This window comes from Capricornis sumatraensis, chromosome 4, assembly GCF_032405125.1.
Source record: "Capricornis sumatraensis isolate serow.1 chromosome 4, serow.2, whole genome shotgun sequence".
Classification (NCBI taxonomy): domain Eukaryota; kingdom Metazoa; phylum Chordata; class Mammalia; order Artiodactyla; family Bovidae; genus Capricornis; species Capricornis sumatraensis.
Window position 1 is genome coordinate 25625209 of NC_091072.1, and position 15821 is coordinate 25641029.

Sequence of the window (15821 nt, forward strand, 5' to 3'; positions counted from 1 at the left end):
CGAGTCTCCTGGCGTCCCTGCCCTCTCCCTGCGCTGTCCGCGCGCCTCCAGCCCGCGATCCCCAGCGCCTCCGACCCGACCCCTCGCCCTGAAGATGAAGATTTGGTTGCTGCTGGGTCTTCTGCTGATACATGAAGCCCTGGAGGATGGTGAGTGGCTCTGGGTGGGTGGCATCCCGGCATGTGCCCTGACTTTACCCCGGGTCCCCCATCCCCCGTGGTCCTGCAGGTCTTCCTCCCCGGCTCAGGAGTCACTCCCTGCCCCGTGCACCTGCCCCCGTCCTAGGAGGGTCCCCTTACCTCCCTCTCTCCACTCCCCTCGGAGCCCCTGGAACAGTGGTAGCTGCCCCGACCCCTTAGAATCCCCATCAGAACGTCTCCAGCGCTGCTGAAAAGCCCCGGGCAGCGGGCAAACTGAACATCCCCGGGCAGCGCCTGGTCCAGCCCCCAGTGTCAACGTGTCGGTCTGGGAGGTGGCGCAGGGCGGCTGATCGCTTGCAGCGCACGCGTGCGCGCGCGCAGCGTTCTCCCCGGGATTTTCTTCTGGTGAGGCGGGGTGCCACACAAGCTGAGCCTTTTGCAAAAATCGAAGGGTCCTCCTCCCCCATCTGCAGCCCTAGATGTGTTTCCTATACCAACAGGAGCTTAAATCCTGCAAGACATGCCTAAGTTTTACAACAGATATTTCTGGGTATCAAACCTTTTCCCAAACTTCTCAAAAACCCACAACTGTTACGCTTTTGATCTGATTGGAGGGGAGGCGATGAAGCAAATGGGTTTTTGGACAATATGGGGGTCCTTGTGCTGCTGCACTTTTTTGAATGTGTGCCTGTTCTGAGCCCACCCTGTTGTGTAGACCCACAACTACAGGGCCAGACTGTGTGTGTGCATTGTTGGGAACTGAACTGATTTTTCTGTTTCTCCATCTGTTATCTATGGTTCTGTTGGCATTTGTTTGGGGAGCTCTGTTGTTTTTTCATTGGAGTTACCTATACAGTATATTTTGCATCTGGTACATCCTGGTGTCCTGAAATTTCCCTTGGAATTCTGCTCTGCAGTCACTATTTTTGCTAGTTTGGGTTGAAAAGCAGCTTTTACGGTTATGCAACCTTCGACTGGAGCCAGCTCACCCTAGCTCACATCTTATCCACTACTCAGTCCAGACCAATTCCTTTCTTTCCCCGTGACAGTAGAAACATTTGCCAGAGAATACCACACTTTGGTTTGCATGTGTGGTTGCAAAATGGTTGTGGACTTGAAATTGAATGTGACGCTCCTTAAGCCTAGAGCCTGGCTGGATAAAGAGTAGTCTGAGCTTCTCTGCGGGGGTGGGGTGGGGGTGGGGGAACAAGTCCTCTTTGCCTACAGATCAGTTGGCTTGAGTAAAATGTAATATTAAATTGCTCCTGCCAGGTCCTTGCCTATGATCACTGAAGTGATGGGAATGCAGTATTTGGTGTCACTTTTTGAATAGGGCAAGAGATGGTCAGACAAAATAATTTCAAATGGCCCATTCAGTGGGTTACAAGCTCACCCAAAATGCCTGCTCCAGAGGCTCAGGAGGCTGGGTCAGCCACTGGTTCCTGAATCTGTCCTGGCTAGTGTGTGCTCAGACCATGATTACAAATAGCTGCTTGAATCTGTTAGCATCCGTTTAAGTCAAATGTAAGTCCATACAAACAATATAGATTTATGAGACAGTCAGAAAAAAATGAAACACAGATTGAATATTTTCTAAGAAATAATTGATAGATTTTAGGTGTGATGATAGCGCGGTGGCTTTGTTTTTAAAAATACAGTGTAAACTACTTATGAATAAAATGTTGAACACATTATTTTTAGGGAGTCCAGGGGAAGATTTATTTTTAGATTTATAATATGAAGGCATATATGTATACAGAGAGGAAATGTAAAATAGTTTATAATCTTATGATTTCAATTCTGTTTGGTGTCTGTTTTCCATCTTTTTGGTCATGAGAACTGAATGAATTTCACCTGTTTCTAGACTGGAGAGTTTACCTATCCCCGTTTTAAAGTACTAATATTTGTCACGCCATAGAAATGTCATTAGTTTTGGCTCAAGGAAAATACTGACCAAATTCCTGAAAATATGTGGACTGTGAAAAATATTAATGTGCCATTTCATTTCTTGAAAATAAAATACAAGTCAGTAAATATTTCAACATAGTGATTTCCATGTTAATAAGTAATTTTTGCTAATCATAAAAATCTGGAAAGCATAGAGATACACAGAAGAGAAAAATGAATCATTTCTTTTTTTTTTTTTTGCTTTTTTCCCCTATTTTAATGCATATTTACATTGTTGTTGTTTAGTCACTAAGTCGTGTCTGACTTTTGTGATCCCATGGACTGTAGTGCACCAGGCTCCTCTGTCCATGGGATTTCCCAGGCAAGAATACTGGAGTGGGTTGCCATTTCTTCCTCCAGGGGATCTTCCTGACCCAGGGATCGAACCCAGGTCTCCTGCATTGGTCCTTTAATTTTGAACACATAATTAGAAAAGTAAGTCTGCTTCTGTAAAGTATGTAAGTTTCTCTAAACCTTTATGTTGTCTCAAGCTTGAGTTATCATGAGGCTGGCTGGGACCAGGGTAAGGTCACTGAGAGTAGCCTCGGCAGGCAGTCCTTCTGGTGCCAGCCTCTGATTGATGGGTTGGGGTATGGTGCATTACTGGGTCAACCCAAAGTACAAGCTGCAGGCACAGGCCCTTGACTCAACTTCTCCCACCGCCTTTCGGTCTGGCTGATCACTTCTAGGAAAGGCTTCCAATAGTAAAAGGATTCCCTGTAAGTGTTTAGTGGGTGTACATCTGCTCTAACCCAGCCAGGTTGGCCTGGCCTAATTCTAAAATGCTTTAGGGACTTCCCTGGTGGTCCAATGCTTGCAACTCCCCTTCCATTGCAGAGGGTGAGGGTTCTATCCATGATCAGGGAGCCAAGATCCCACATGCCTTGGGGCCAAAAGAATAGCCAAAGCATAAAACGGCAGCAATATTGTAACTAATTCAATAGACTTTAAAAAATAATGAGAAACTTTTTAAACGCTTTAAATTTTTAGAAGTAATATTATTTCTTCTCATGAAGACTAGGAGCTGGAAGGGTGTGTCACTTTTGTAACATTGAAAGTAAGGCATGAAACAGTTAGATAATGGCCCAAGATTTTACTAAGAGCCAGATGTGGCTCACTGCACCCGATCTTCAGTATTTATGTGGAATACGTGCTATGGTGTTTATTGATATGGTGCTGCTGTTTTTACATTAAAGAGTACAAGAGCACAAGTACTTAGCAACTTTTGATATCTGCATATTTTATCCAATGTTGGGAGCAAATAATGAAGTATAAATATTACAAAAAATATGCAGTTTTGTCAATCTCATGCCAGACCCTCGATTTATTCTAATTAGATCTTCAGTCTAATGTGGGTTTATTTTTGGTCCTTTGAAGGTTCTCTTTCTGGGAAAACTAAAGAGAGTCTTTATAACGTGAGGGCAGAACAGCCAGATCTCTAAGAAAGTTAGGGGCCAACACTGATAGTGATGATCTAACCAGGACTCTATCACTTCTGTGATTCAGTTTATTCCTTGGGAAAAGAGTAAAATCTAGTTCAAAAAGCCTTACCATGAAAAAAGAATCATAAAGACTCATTGTTTATGAGTGCAAATAATGAATGTTTTGAAGCGTTTAGGATCTTAGCCTACACGTTTAACATCCAAAATCATCTCTGATCCTTAGAGATAAAAAAGAGATAAGTTTAATTTTCTTTATCATGACTCTAAGTAAATGGACATTCCTCATACTTTGTACATCCTTCTTTTAAAAAAAAACACCTTTTTATTTTGTATTAAGGTATACTCAATTAACAATGTTGTGATAGTTTCAGGTGGATAGCAAAGGGACTCAGACATACATATCCATGTATCCATTCTCCCCCAAACTGCCCCCCCAGCCAGGTTGCCATATAACATTGAGCAGCGTTCCCTGTTCTACACAGTAGGACCTTGTTGGTTATCCATTTTAAAGACAGCAGTGTGTCGTACACCTTTCTATTAAAATCATTCTTTTGGGTGTTTATTTATGGATCTGTTTCTCTGATGTAATAAACTCGCCGAGGTCAGGGGAAAAAAAGAGAGAAGTTTGGGGGCAACAGAGAGACCGTGCAGTGCGCCGGGCCAGAGCCGCAGGAGGAGCTCGGGGATGGGTGGCTGTCCCTGGGCAAGGCTGTGGAGCCTTTACCTAGTGGGGCTCATTGTCTAATGGAGCGGACGGGTAATCAAGAAAAGGTAACATTTCAGGAACCGACAGTGGACGTGAAGAATCAGCAATCAGGGTGTTTTAGACTTGCTGTACCAGAGCACAAGCTAAGATACTCCAAGTTCATCCTCACCCAATTCTAGGGGCTGGAAGTCTGAAATCAGGGTGCCAGCAGGCCCATGCTGCCCCCGAGACCCTGGGCCAAAGCCTCTCTTGCTTCTGCTGAGCTTTGGCTGTGGCCGGTGATCCTTAGTGTTCCTTGGCTTGCAGCCACGTCACCCTAACCTCTGCTTCTGTTGTCACATGACCATCCTGTCCCTCTGCGTGCCTTTGTCTGGCATTTTCCTCTGTGTGTAGGTCTCTTCTTCTAAGGACACTGACATTTTGGATTAGATTTTTGGCCCTAATGACCTCATCTTAATTGATGGTGTCTGCAAAGATCCTACTGCCTAATAAGGTCGCATTCACTGGTACCGGGGCTTAGGACTTCAGTTTTATCTTTCTGGGGACACAGTTCACCCTGTAAGACGAGGGAAGAGGATGCGGAGGGATGAGGAGGGCAGCGTGGGCGGGAGGGTCAGAGGCCGCTGAGAGGGCGGAAGCAGGGGCTGCACGTCTGAAAGAGCCCTGAAGCCAAGGCAGTGGGTGTCCTGGGGGCTCGTGTGGCTGAAGGACTTGCGGTGTAAACCGCCTTGTAGGGCTTTATTCTAAATTAGATGAAAGTCACTGGAGGGTCTCCAGTGGAGGATTTATGGTCTGATTTATATTTTCAAAGGTTAGCATGCTTAGGCAGAAGTCAGGAACTTGCATAGGGGGCTGTTTTAATAGTCTAGGTGAAAGTGACTTGAAACAGGGTGGTTGCCATGGATGCAGGGAGGAGAGCCTGCGTTCGGGGTCTATCCTGAGGGCAAAGCCCAGAGTATTCACTGCTGGACTGGAGGTGGCTTTGGACGGAAAGAAGAGAATCGTGTGTGACTCAAGAGTTTTACGTCCTGAGCCACTGGGTGAGTGGAGTTGCCATTTACCGATAGACACACACTGGGGGAGGAGCCGATTTGAAACGGCATCTGGAGTTCAGTGCGGACACGTCCAGCTTCAGACACCTGCTACCTTCCGAGTGGCAGTGCGGATTTAACAATGGAATATTCAGATCTGGGTTTAGAGGCGAAGTGAGGATAGGAACAAGGGAGCTCTCAGCATAGGAATGCTTTTAGTGCCAAGGGGACTGGGTGAGGCTGCTTAGAGATGGAGTGTCATTAGAGATGGGGAGGAGTTGTGAGGGTTCAGCCCTTTAGACTCAGATCAGGCTGAAAAGGAAGATGAGTGAGTCTGCCAGACAGAGAAGCAAGGCAGCGCCATGTCCTGGGAGCCCAGCAAATAAAGTGTACAAGAGAGAGTGCTCATTTTGCATTGCATAAAAATATAGGATCATTATGTTGTATACTGCAAACCAACGGGGCTTCCCTGGTGTCTCAGTTGGTAAAGAATCCACCTGCAATGCAGTAGACCTGGGTTTGATCCCTGGGTCAGGAAGATCCCCTGGAGAACGGAATGGCAACCCACTCCAGTACTCTTGCCTGGGAAATCCCATGGACAGAGGAGCCTGGTGGGCTACAGTCCATGGTGTCACAAGAGTCAGACGCGACTTAGTGACTAAACCACCACCTCAAACTAATATCTCAATTGAGCTGTCAATTACATCTCACTTTTTTAAAGTGTGATAAACTGTGTTCTAATGGATGCTCTGAAGAAAACATGTTTTGATCTAAGGTTTTTTATCCTGAAATAGAAGTATCTAATTCTTAGAAGTTGCTCTTTTAAGAAAGCAGTACTTTAAGCAATGATCCGGAGGGTATTTTGGAGTGGGATTCCAGACAGGGTAAGGAAAAGAGGCTCTCACGGCTCTACATTTTCATCTCCCTACTGTCATTGCCTTCTCAACTGCTCAGATTTGTTCTTGGAAAAGTATATGTGCGCCTCTGGGGTGTTTCATGGGGAGTGGGAGAATGAGAGTAGGGTACTCAGTAGATACAGCTGGTTGGGGGAGCCCCTCAGCTACCCAGCAGATTTATCGTGTGGAGGTTTGGGTACTGCTCTTGGGTCAGATCTTCCTGCCTGTGGGGAGAGAGAAGTGAACAGTGACAGGTCTTTGATGTGAATGGCTGTGTCTACACAAGTCCATGTCAGGGATTCTTCTAATGAATTTTATTTTCTCCTCTCAGACAATCTGATCGAATTAGAGGTTAATAGTCAGGTCACCTTTACTGAATAAGCTTTGATGGCAATCAGTCCTCAGCAAATGCTGAAGAGCTACGGTCCTTTGTCCTGTGTCCCTCTGGCTGTGTGACACGTATTCATTTTGGAGACTGTGTTGACCAGCGTCTCCTTACTTGGGGATTGAAATGTATGCCTTGGAAAAGCATCTCCAGCCCTTCCAGAAGGGTTGTGCCCTCATCCCAGGCATCGGGTTCTGTTTGACTTGGAACTCCTTGTCAAAGCCCAGGGCCTAACAAACAAAGAAACCGCTTAGCCGTGCTGTGCATGTGATTCATGCAAATAAAGCGAAAAGCTAATCTCAAGAGAACGGAAAGCAACAACACGAACCAGAGAAGGCTCGAGACCTGGCTTTTCACTGACTTCTTAGTAACCTGCGGTTAGCCACTTGGCATTGGTGATCTCAATTTTTTCACCTGTAAGTTATGGAAAATAGTGAGCTTCTCTGCCTCCATCACAAGCTTATCATGGAGCTCACCCGGAGACATTACAAGACAACCGCAGAACAACCGGCAGCAGCCACTGGCACTTACTTACTGTGAGGGCTGCGGATGCTTTTCCAAGGCATACATTTCAGTCCCCGAGTGAGCAGACGGCGGTCAACACAGTCTCCGACGCTAGTCTCTCAGCATTTTAAACATTTAAAATTAAATTTAAACATGTAATGTCCCAAACAATCCCCGAGAGAGTCGTTATTACCATATAATTTTCAATTTACAGGTGAGGAAAGCAGGAGGGTTACTTCCTAATGTGACACAGTTGAAAAGTGAATGATGACTTTAGGACCTGAAGTCTATAATGATATTTAATGGTTTTTTAAAAATTTTATCATTCGTTACTCTATAGAATATACCATGATCTCAAAAACAAAATGGTAATGAACTTTCACTTTTATGTATCTGCTACCGAACAGGGTTCTTGGTCTTCTCCAAGCAATAGAAATTGAGTAGAGGTCAGACAGAAAATTTAGGCAAGGCTTTATTGGAGCTCCTGCTGCAGCAGGGAAAGTGAGAACAAACAACGTTCCCTTGCTTACTTGTTCCCTGAGAAGGAGTGGGGGTTGGTGAGGGAAGGCGTTAGGCTTGCTTCTTATATGGGCTGAGGGTAGGGGTGTGTCCAGGGTGGCCTGGAGAGGTGACTTAGGGGTTTTGCCTATCCCTTAGGTGGTGTTTGTGCAGGGGGCATGCGCAGTACTCTGCTTTTGCTCTTCAAAAGTGGCATTTAGGTCTTTATGGTCTCTTTGTATCTTTTGTCCAGAATTCGTCCCAACTGGGCATGCATGCAGTTATTTTAAGCCCCATACAATTTCTTTGTATTTTGTTGCTCAAGGAGTGAAGAGGTGTGTCCAGGTATAAGCACTGTATCACTGCACAAAGGGTCCCAGGTTCCAGTCTGTCTCAGGGTCCCTATAAAGTAGTTATAGCCACTCCACTGCTGTCAAACTGCAAGGGATATGGAGTTGGGTACACCTGCCCAGACTAAAGGTTTTACCTCCAGAAACCCTGCATAGCAAAATACTTCTGTGAACCAGTGGGAGATCTGAGACACCTACTCAGAAGACAGGCACCATCAATAGAGTAAATGAGGCCGTGGGTGGGCTCCTATGAGAAGCCTTAATGAAACTTGGGACCTTTTGTTTCCTTAGCTGATGTGGTTCTTGGCAGTCATCTGGGACCCTTCCATTCTGACAATAGTTGATCTTCAGGGGACCCGTCTTTCCAGGTTTTGAGAACAACTTAGCCCCGAGGTTTATTTCTGAGGACTGCTCTTTCCTCTCTAGTTTCAGTGGGAGCTGGCATTGTCTGGTGGATGTAGTCCTTGATCGCTTTCTGAACTTGTCCTTGATTAATAGTCTATCTCAGGGCCTGCTTCAGGCCCTCACCCAGTAGAAGGTCTGCAGTAAGAAAAGGCTTCCCAGAGATAATTTCAAATGGACTAAAATCTCAGACCATTCCTGGATGCTATGCGGACCATGAGGAATGCAAGAGGAAGCAAGTTGGTCCAGGGTTCATGAATTTCTTGCCAGAGCTTTGCTAAGGATTTCTTTAAAGTAGGATTCCTTCTGCCTACCTTCCCTGAAGACTGGAGGTGTCAAGAGCTATGTAGCTTGAGTCTGTCCCCAGGGCTGTTGTGAGCCCCGCTGTGATTTGGGCTATAAAAGAGGGTCCGTTATCACTCTGGAGGGACTCTGGAAGTCCAAACTGAGGAATTATTTCTTTTAGAAGAAGCCTACAGACTTCCGTAGCCTATTCAGATCTGATGGGGAAGGCTTCAGCCCATCCTGTGACATTATCAGCAAACACCCTGAAGATACTTATATTCTGATCATGGGGCATTTGGGTGAACTCTAACTGCCAGTCTTCTCCCTGGAAATGTCCCTTGGTGTTGGATTGGCCTGAGTGACGAAGCAGGGATTGGATGGGTATGTGGGTTCTTGGCGGCACATAAATCATAGGCAAGTGTTGCTTGTTATTCTGCTCTTTTAAGCTCTTTCCCTGAAAAAGTCTTTTCCATCAAGGCCTGTAGTGCATCCATCCCATGGGGGTGGCGTCAGGTAAGCTCTTGGTGTGTTTTCGTTGTTGGGCCCCAGGGATTAGAACCTTATCCTCCTTTTTATACAGCCTGCACTTCCCTTCTCATAGCCCCATGTCTCAACATGTTCCTGTTCCTGTTGGGGATACTGGGGGAGTCTAGGGAGTTCAGGGGGCTAATCATTAGAGCCAGAACTTGTTCAAGTTCCTGTAGGTGAGTGGCCTATTTTGCAACTGAATAGCTCTGCTTTGCCGTTGCCCCCCAAAGATTCCTCCTTCTGATGGCCCCTCCAGTGGGTTACTGTTCCCTGGGTCGGAAGCTGTGTGTGTGTGTGTCTGTGTGTGTGCTCATGCACGTGTGTATGTATGTGTTAGTCAAAGTCATGTCCGACTCTTTGCAACCCCATGCACTGCAGCCTGCCAGGCTCCTCTGTCCTTGGGATTCTCCAGGCAAGGATTCTGGAGTGGTAGCCATTCCCTTCTCCAAGAAACCTTCCAAACTCGGGGATCAAACTAAAGTCTCTCACATTGCAGGTAGATGCTTTACCATCTGAGCCACCAGGGAAGCCTTTCATGGGGAAATTTTTAGCAATTAACATTTCTCTTTCTTTCCAAATGGCAGCATAAGCATGTAGCACGTGGAACCCATATTTGGAGTCAGTAAACATATTTAATTTTTTATCCTTCCCTAATTGCAAAGCTCTCATTAATGCAATTAGTTCAGCCTTCTGAGCTGATGTGTGGGGTGGCAGGGCCTTGGCTCCTGTTCTATTCATCTAGACTAACTGCAGCATACGTGGCCTTTTGGGTTCCTATTCCTACAAAACTGCTACCATCAGTGAACCGTCTGACCTCAGGGCTGTGAGGAGTTTCATCTAGATCAGACCTACTGGAGTAAGTTTGTCCTATGGTCTCTATATACTGATGTGCTAAGTCTCTACTCTCCACTGGGGGTTTCTGGGTTTAGGGTCTCACATATCTTTAAGGTGGGCTTCCCTGATAGCTCAGTTGCTAAAGAATCCGCCTGCAATGCCAGAGACCCCAGTTTGATTCCTGGGTTGGGAAGATCCCCTAGAGAAGGGATAGGCTACCCACTCCAGTATTCTTGGATTTCCCTTGTGGCTCAGCTGGTAAAGAATCCACCTGCAATGTGGGAGACCTGGGTTCAGTCCCTGGGTTGGGAAGATCCCCTGGAGAAGGGAAAGGCTACCCACTCCAGTATTCTGGCCTGGAGAATTCCACGGACTGTGTAGTCCATGGGGTCACAAAGAGTCAGACACGACAGAACGACTTTCACTTTCACATCTTTAAGGTAATATTGGAGGCGTCCTTTGGAGGGGTCTGGTATCTTGTTAACCCTCCTCCAGTTAACCAGTGTGTCCTTTGACCTCCAGGGTGTCAAGGTCTCTCCATTCAAAGGCACAATGATAGTGAGAGTCTGGATAAAGAGAATTTTTTAAAAAAAATGCAGCTTTGAAGTCTAGACTAGAAATACTGGGCGCTTCCTGAACCTTGGGGAGGAAGGTGTGCAATTTTGGCACCAGTGGGTGAATAGGGATGACGGCTTCACTCACTGCTCGTACGTCTTGAATAAACTGACACTCCCCGTTAGGCTTGTGAACAGGGAGGATCAAGGCGTTGCAGGGGATTGGCAGGGGCTGATGAGCCCGTGTTTTAGGAATCTGCTGAGCAGCAGTTGGATTCCCCCCAGGGCCCCTCGGGCTTTAAGGGATACTGTTGCTTCCAGAGGTATTTTCCCAAGGCCTTAACCTTATATTATTAGGGGGGTCACATTTTCCCCTTCCTGGTACCGAGGTATCCCAAACTGCAGGATCCATCTGTTCTCTCATGTCTTGCTGTCAATATTTTGATGCCCAACAGGTGGGTCTTCTAGGGCTACTGATAGATGCATTCTCTGCTCGGATTCTTGACATCCTCGGACTTCACCCTGTCCTAAAAAACATACTAGCTCCTAACTTATTCAGCAGATCTCTCCCAAGGAGGGGGACAGGGCATTCTGGCATATATAAGAAGGAGTACTAATAATCGTGTTGTCCTGGAGTTTAGGTTGAACACTGTATGTTAACAGGACTAGCCCTCCTTTCTTGTGTTGCCCATGTGTCTAGATTACAGATAAGCTCACAGATGGTTACATACGACCTAAACCTTTCTCAGCTACTGACTGGTAAAGTAAGGGATACAATTCTTATGTGGGGTTTTAAAACTCTTCAGTTCTGCTCCTTTGTTCTATATGATTGTTATTCCCCTTGTATAATCCAGCAGTTACTATAATAGTGCCTCATGAAAAGGACTTAGAAATTTATTCAAAAAATGATAACCAGAGTAGTCTATAACCTGTCATACTATGCAGAACAGTTTAAAATATGCTTTAACACAGCTAAGTAAACAACTGTATATCTGATATCTGAGCTCATAGCCACCTTAACTTCATTTTTTGTCTAAACAAATTACTTTTATACTAAATGGGAAGGCCATCAGCTTGAACAATCATCTTAAAGCAGAATAATAGTTTTTGATGGAAAAATCTATCAGATTTCTTTCAACAGAAAAGAGATGCAAGATAGGAAATTTCTTTATATCTTGCATTAAAGGAGCTGGAAAATGATTTTAAAGATTTTAGCAGTCCACTGTGGCTCTTTTGCCTGTGTGTGAAAGAGCTTCCCTGGTGGCTCGGATGGTAAAGAACCTGCCTCCAAAATAGGAGACCTGGGTTCAATCCCTGGATCGGGAAGATCCCCTGGAGAAGGGAATGGCAACTCACTCCAGTATCCTTGCCTGGAGAATTCCATGGACAGAGGAGCCTGGTGGGCTATAGTCCATGGGATTGCAAAGAGTCGGACACGCCTTTGCGTGTACTGAACTGCAACTAGTAATGATAGACCTGATCCCACAGGCAAGCGGAGATGTAAAACGCCTTGCCTTAGGCCGTCCATCAGCTCCTGTCATGGTTGGAGAGGAAGCCGGCTGGCCAAGTCAGAACAGAGCAGTGTCTGCAGGAAATTCAGTTCTCCTGCCTGCCAACACCCGAGGCTCGGCTGGAGTGATGAGGATGGATGGAGTGGGATCTGGAGCCCGGCAGGCCCTCCAGCCCCGTCAGTGTGAGGGGAGTTCTTGTCCAAGAGACTGGAGCTGGGCCGGTAGGGGTGGCTCCTCCGGCGCCCACTGGGGGTGCTCAGGACCTTCCCCGGTCCAGGGCCCCTCCTGCTGACAAAAGGCACCCTGGTTCGGGCCCAGGTGGCTTCTTGGTGGTCTCTCTAGCCTTCTTGGCCCTCCAGGGTCTCCTGGAGGTGGTGGGTGAATCAGAGAGGCCAGAAGCCGAGTTTCCTTTCTTAGCCTCTTGCCCTTCCTGGCCTCCTTCTTCCCTTAAGTCTCAGTTGGTGCAGACCTTCTCTGCTAAAGTTGACAGCAGGGCTTCGGGCCCAGCCTCAAGCTTCTGTAATTCCCTCCAGGTATCAGGCATAGGCTGGGTGATAGAACGCATGGCCAGTGGTGTCCTCCCCTGTGCGGACTCAGGGTCTGGGTGGGTGTCCTTCCTGAATGCCTTTGTCTCCTGGCTCAGGAACACTGCTGGGTTTTTGTCTTTTTCCTGTGCAGCCTCTTGGATCTTATCATAATCTACAGGTTCTACCATACACCTTTTCATTCCTTCCGATAGACAACTAATATCATGTCTCATCCTGGCCGCGGCCTGCATGATCTGCGTAGTCCCGCTGTGGGTCGTGCTCTGGGATGGCATCGCCACCCGCCTGGTGGATTTGGTGACCAGTGTGGATTGGGGGACCAGGAGGCCAACTGCGTGTTCCCTGGCCTTTCTCAGTATATGCTCCTTTTTATCCGAGGTACAACAGTGGGCAAGGAATAACCGTGATGTCCTGCTAGGTGGGGGCTTCCCAGGTGGGGCTCAGGGGTAAAGAATCTGCCTGCCAAGCAGGAGACGTGCGTTCGATCCCTGGGTCGGGAAGATCCCCTGGAGGAGGGCATGACAACCCACTCCAGTATTCTTGCCTGGAGAATCCCATGGACAGAGGGGCCTGGCAGGGCTGTGGGGTCACATAGGGTTGGACACGACTGACTAAGCAGCAGCAGCAGCCTGCCAGGTGAGAGTGGATGCCAACCCCAGCCTGGCAGCTTCATCCTCAGCTTGTCTGGGTTCTCTGAGAACCTGGCAAACCTCTCCTTACAGAATAACCCAATTAGTTTAGGATCTCTATTTGGAAAGTTCCAGGAGCCCTTCGAAGCACCCCAAAGTTAGCTGGAGGTCAAAAGAACTGTGTATTTGACCTTGGGTTAGTCTGTCAGACATTTTAAAAAGTTTTAAAGCACCCAATCAGATAGGATCCTAGATATCTGTGAAACAATACTTATTCTGTGAGCTAAGATGGGGGAGAAAAATATTTTAAAAAGCAAATACGGATCACTTAATGGCATAGAAACTCACACAGTCTGATATCAAAAGGACGCCAGGAAAACGTTGTTCTCTTATGAGGAAGAGAAGCCAAATTCAGTCCTGCATAAGCCTACTCTTAGAAAAATCCGTTTACCTGATTAAATTTAATCCAACCTTAGGAGACTCTGACCACATACAAAATTCTTTTCTCAGTGTTCCTCTTTTGCAAACCTCTTGCCATTTCTGTAGTCATACTTTTTTCCTTATTCTTTCCCCATTCAGAAAAGTGAAAAGTGAAAGTCACACTCGTGTCCAACTCTTTGTGACCCCATGGACTATACAGTCCATGGAATTCTCCAGGCCAGAATACTGAGGTGGGTAGCCTTATCCCTTTCTCCAGGGGATCTTCCCAATCCAGGGATCAAACCCAGGTCTCCAGGTCTCCCACATTGCAGGCAGATTCTTTACCAGCTGAGCCACCAGGGAAGCCCGAGAATATTGGAGTGGATAGCCTATCCCTTCTCCAGCGGATCTTCCTGACCCAGGAATCAAACTGAGGTCTCCTGCACTGCAGGTGGATTCTTTAACAACTGAGCTATCGGGGAAGCCCTCCCCATTCAGAAATAGCCAGCAAATCATCCTTTTTTCTTTCAACAAAAATACATTTCCATTCCTCATACTTTCTTTTCTGAGAACAGATATCCTATTTTGCTTAAGCAACCATGAACTGTCTGCTACATTAGCATTCTGTAGGTTGGTGAAGCACACCTCACGGTGGCACCAAACAGCTTTAGTTTCTCTCTCACAAGAAGACAGGAGGGAGGAAATTAGACCTGTTCAGCAATAATGTCCCTAAGATTTTATCTTAGTTCAAATGGCCTGGATAGTCAATGAATTCCTATCAGTTAACTTAAGTTGGTTTCAACTTACCAAAATTTGGAGAGACTGTTTTAGATGGATGTTTCCAAAATATAATTATTGCTATAGAGTTTACTAAAGAGTTCTTATCCCAGTTACACTTACTCAAAAGTTTAATCTTAGCAGGTTGACTTCCCTGTTGACAGATTTCATAACAAAAGCAATATGCACTTATTGACTTTCAGTAGCCCTAGGTACAATAAAAGTATTATACTTAATGTCGATCACTCTAAAGTCATTAGAGCGTATTAATGAAATCCACAAGCTTAAGCTAGCTTTAATACCAGATATTAATTAAATATTGAATATTTTCCAGATCACATGAACCCAAAATTATTCTGGTGAGCCTCTTCTATGTTTCTGAAAAGGTATTTAAGTGCTCAGTTTCCTTGATAGTAATTAAAAGCAGCTCATTTGCAAGTTAATTTTTACATAAAGACAGAATGAGATCTCATTGTTTTCTTGCTTGAATTGAAAATGCGCCCCCTCCAACCCTACCTTTTTTCCCCTCAGTCTGGGAGACCACAGATGAATCAGATAGTTCCTGAGAGCTCAGGCAGGAATAGTTGCGAATGCAGAGGGAGGGACATTGCAAGCTCCTGTCTTTTCTTTTTGTTCTTTAAAAATCCCACCAAGTCACCTAAGGCTGGAGTCTCCCGCAGTGTGGGCTGTTTGTGGGCACAGTGGAGAACTTCAGCCTGGAAATACAATTTCAGCAGAGAATTCCAGGAGAAGTTGGAATTAACATCACAAACAAAGATGCCAGTCACAAAACTTAAAGACACAAACTAGAAGCTTGTGGGATGGAGGGGACGGGAGTGCAGGGGTGAGGACTTAGGGAGAAAGACAGAGAAGCTGTGTTCAGTGGTCCTGGAGGTGCCCAGAGTCCCTCCCAGAAGGGGCCAAGTGCTCCGTGTTGAGTGTCTCGAAGTCTGTTACCAACCAGGGTTCTTGGTCTTCCCCAGTTGACAGAAGTGGACTAGAGACCAGACAAGAAATTCCGGCAAGGCTTTATCCAGGCCCCTGCTGCAGCAGAGGGCAGCGAGACCAGCAGCAGGTTCCCTTGCTCACTCGCTCCCTGTGGAGGTGGATGCGTGAGCGTGTTCCTTGTACGGAGGGAGCGTAGGAGTGCATCCAGGGCTTGGGCTGGAGGGGTAGCTTAGGTGTTTTGCCCACCCCTTAGGTGGTAGTGTGTGCAGGGGGCTTCCGCACTACCCTGCTTTGGCTCCAGGTTCTTCAAAAGTGGCTTTTTTGCTCTCTTTGTATCTTTTGTCCAGAACTTGTCCCAGCTGCCCAGGCACACAGTTATTTTTAGTCCCATACGGTTTCTTTGTGTTTGGTTGCTGGAGGGGAGGTAGGTCGGATGCAAGCATTGCAGCGCCGCTGCTGAGGACCCCAGGTCCCAGCCGGTCTCATGTC

At 46.5% G+C, this 15821-nt stretch overlaps 1 protein-coding gene across 1 annotated transcript in view; it reads left to right on the forward strand.

Moving 5' to 3' along the window:
• Nucleotides 1-15821, forward strand: part of PDGFRL (platelet derived growth factor receptor like) — an 80881-nt gene continuing 65060 nt past the window's right edge. Inside the window, exon 1 of the mRNA XM_068971945.1 lies at nt 1-149. Coding sequence (XP_068828046.1) covers nt 95-149 — 55 coding nt within the window. The 5' untranslated portion in view covers nt 1-94. The remainder of the gene's footprint in view (nt 150-15821) is intronic.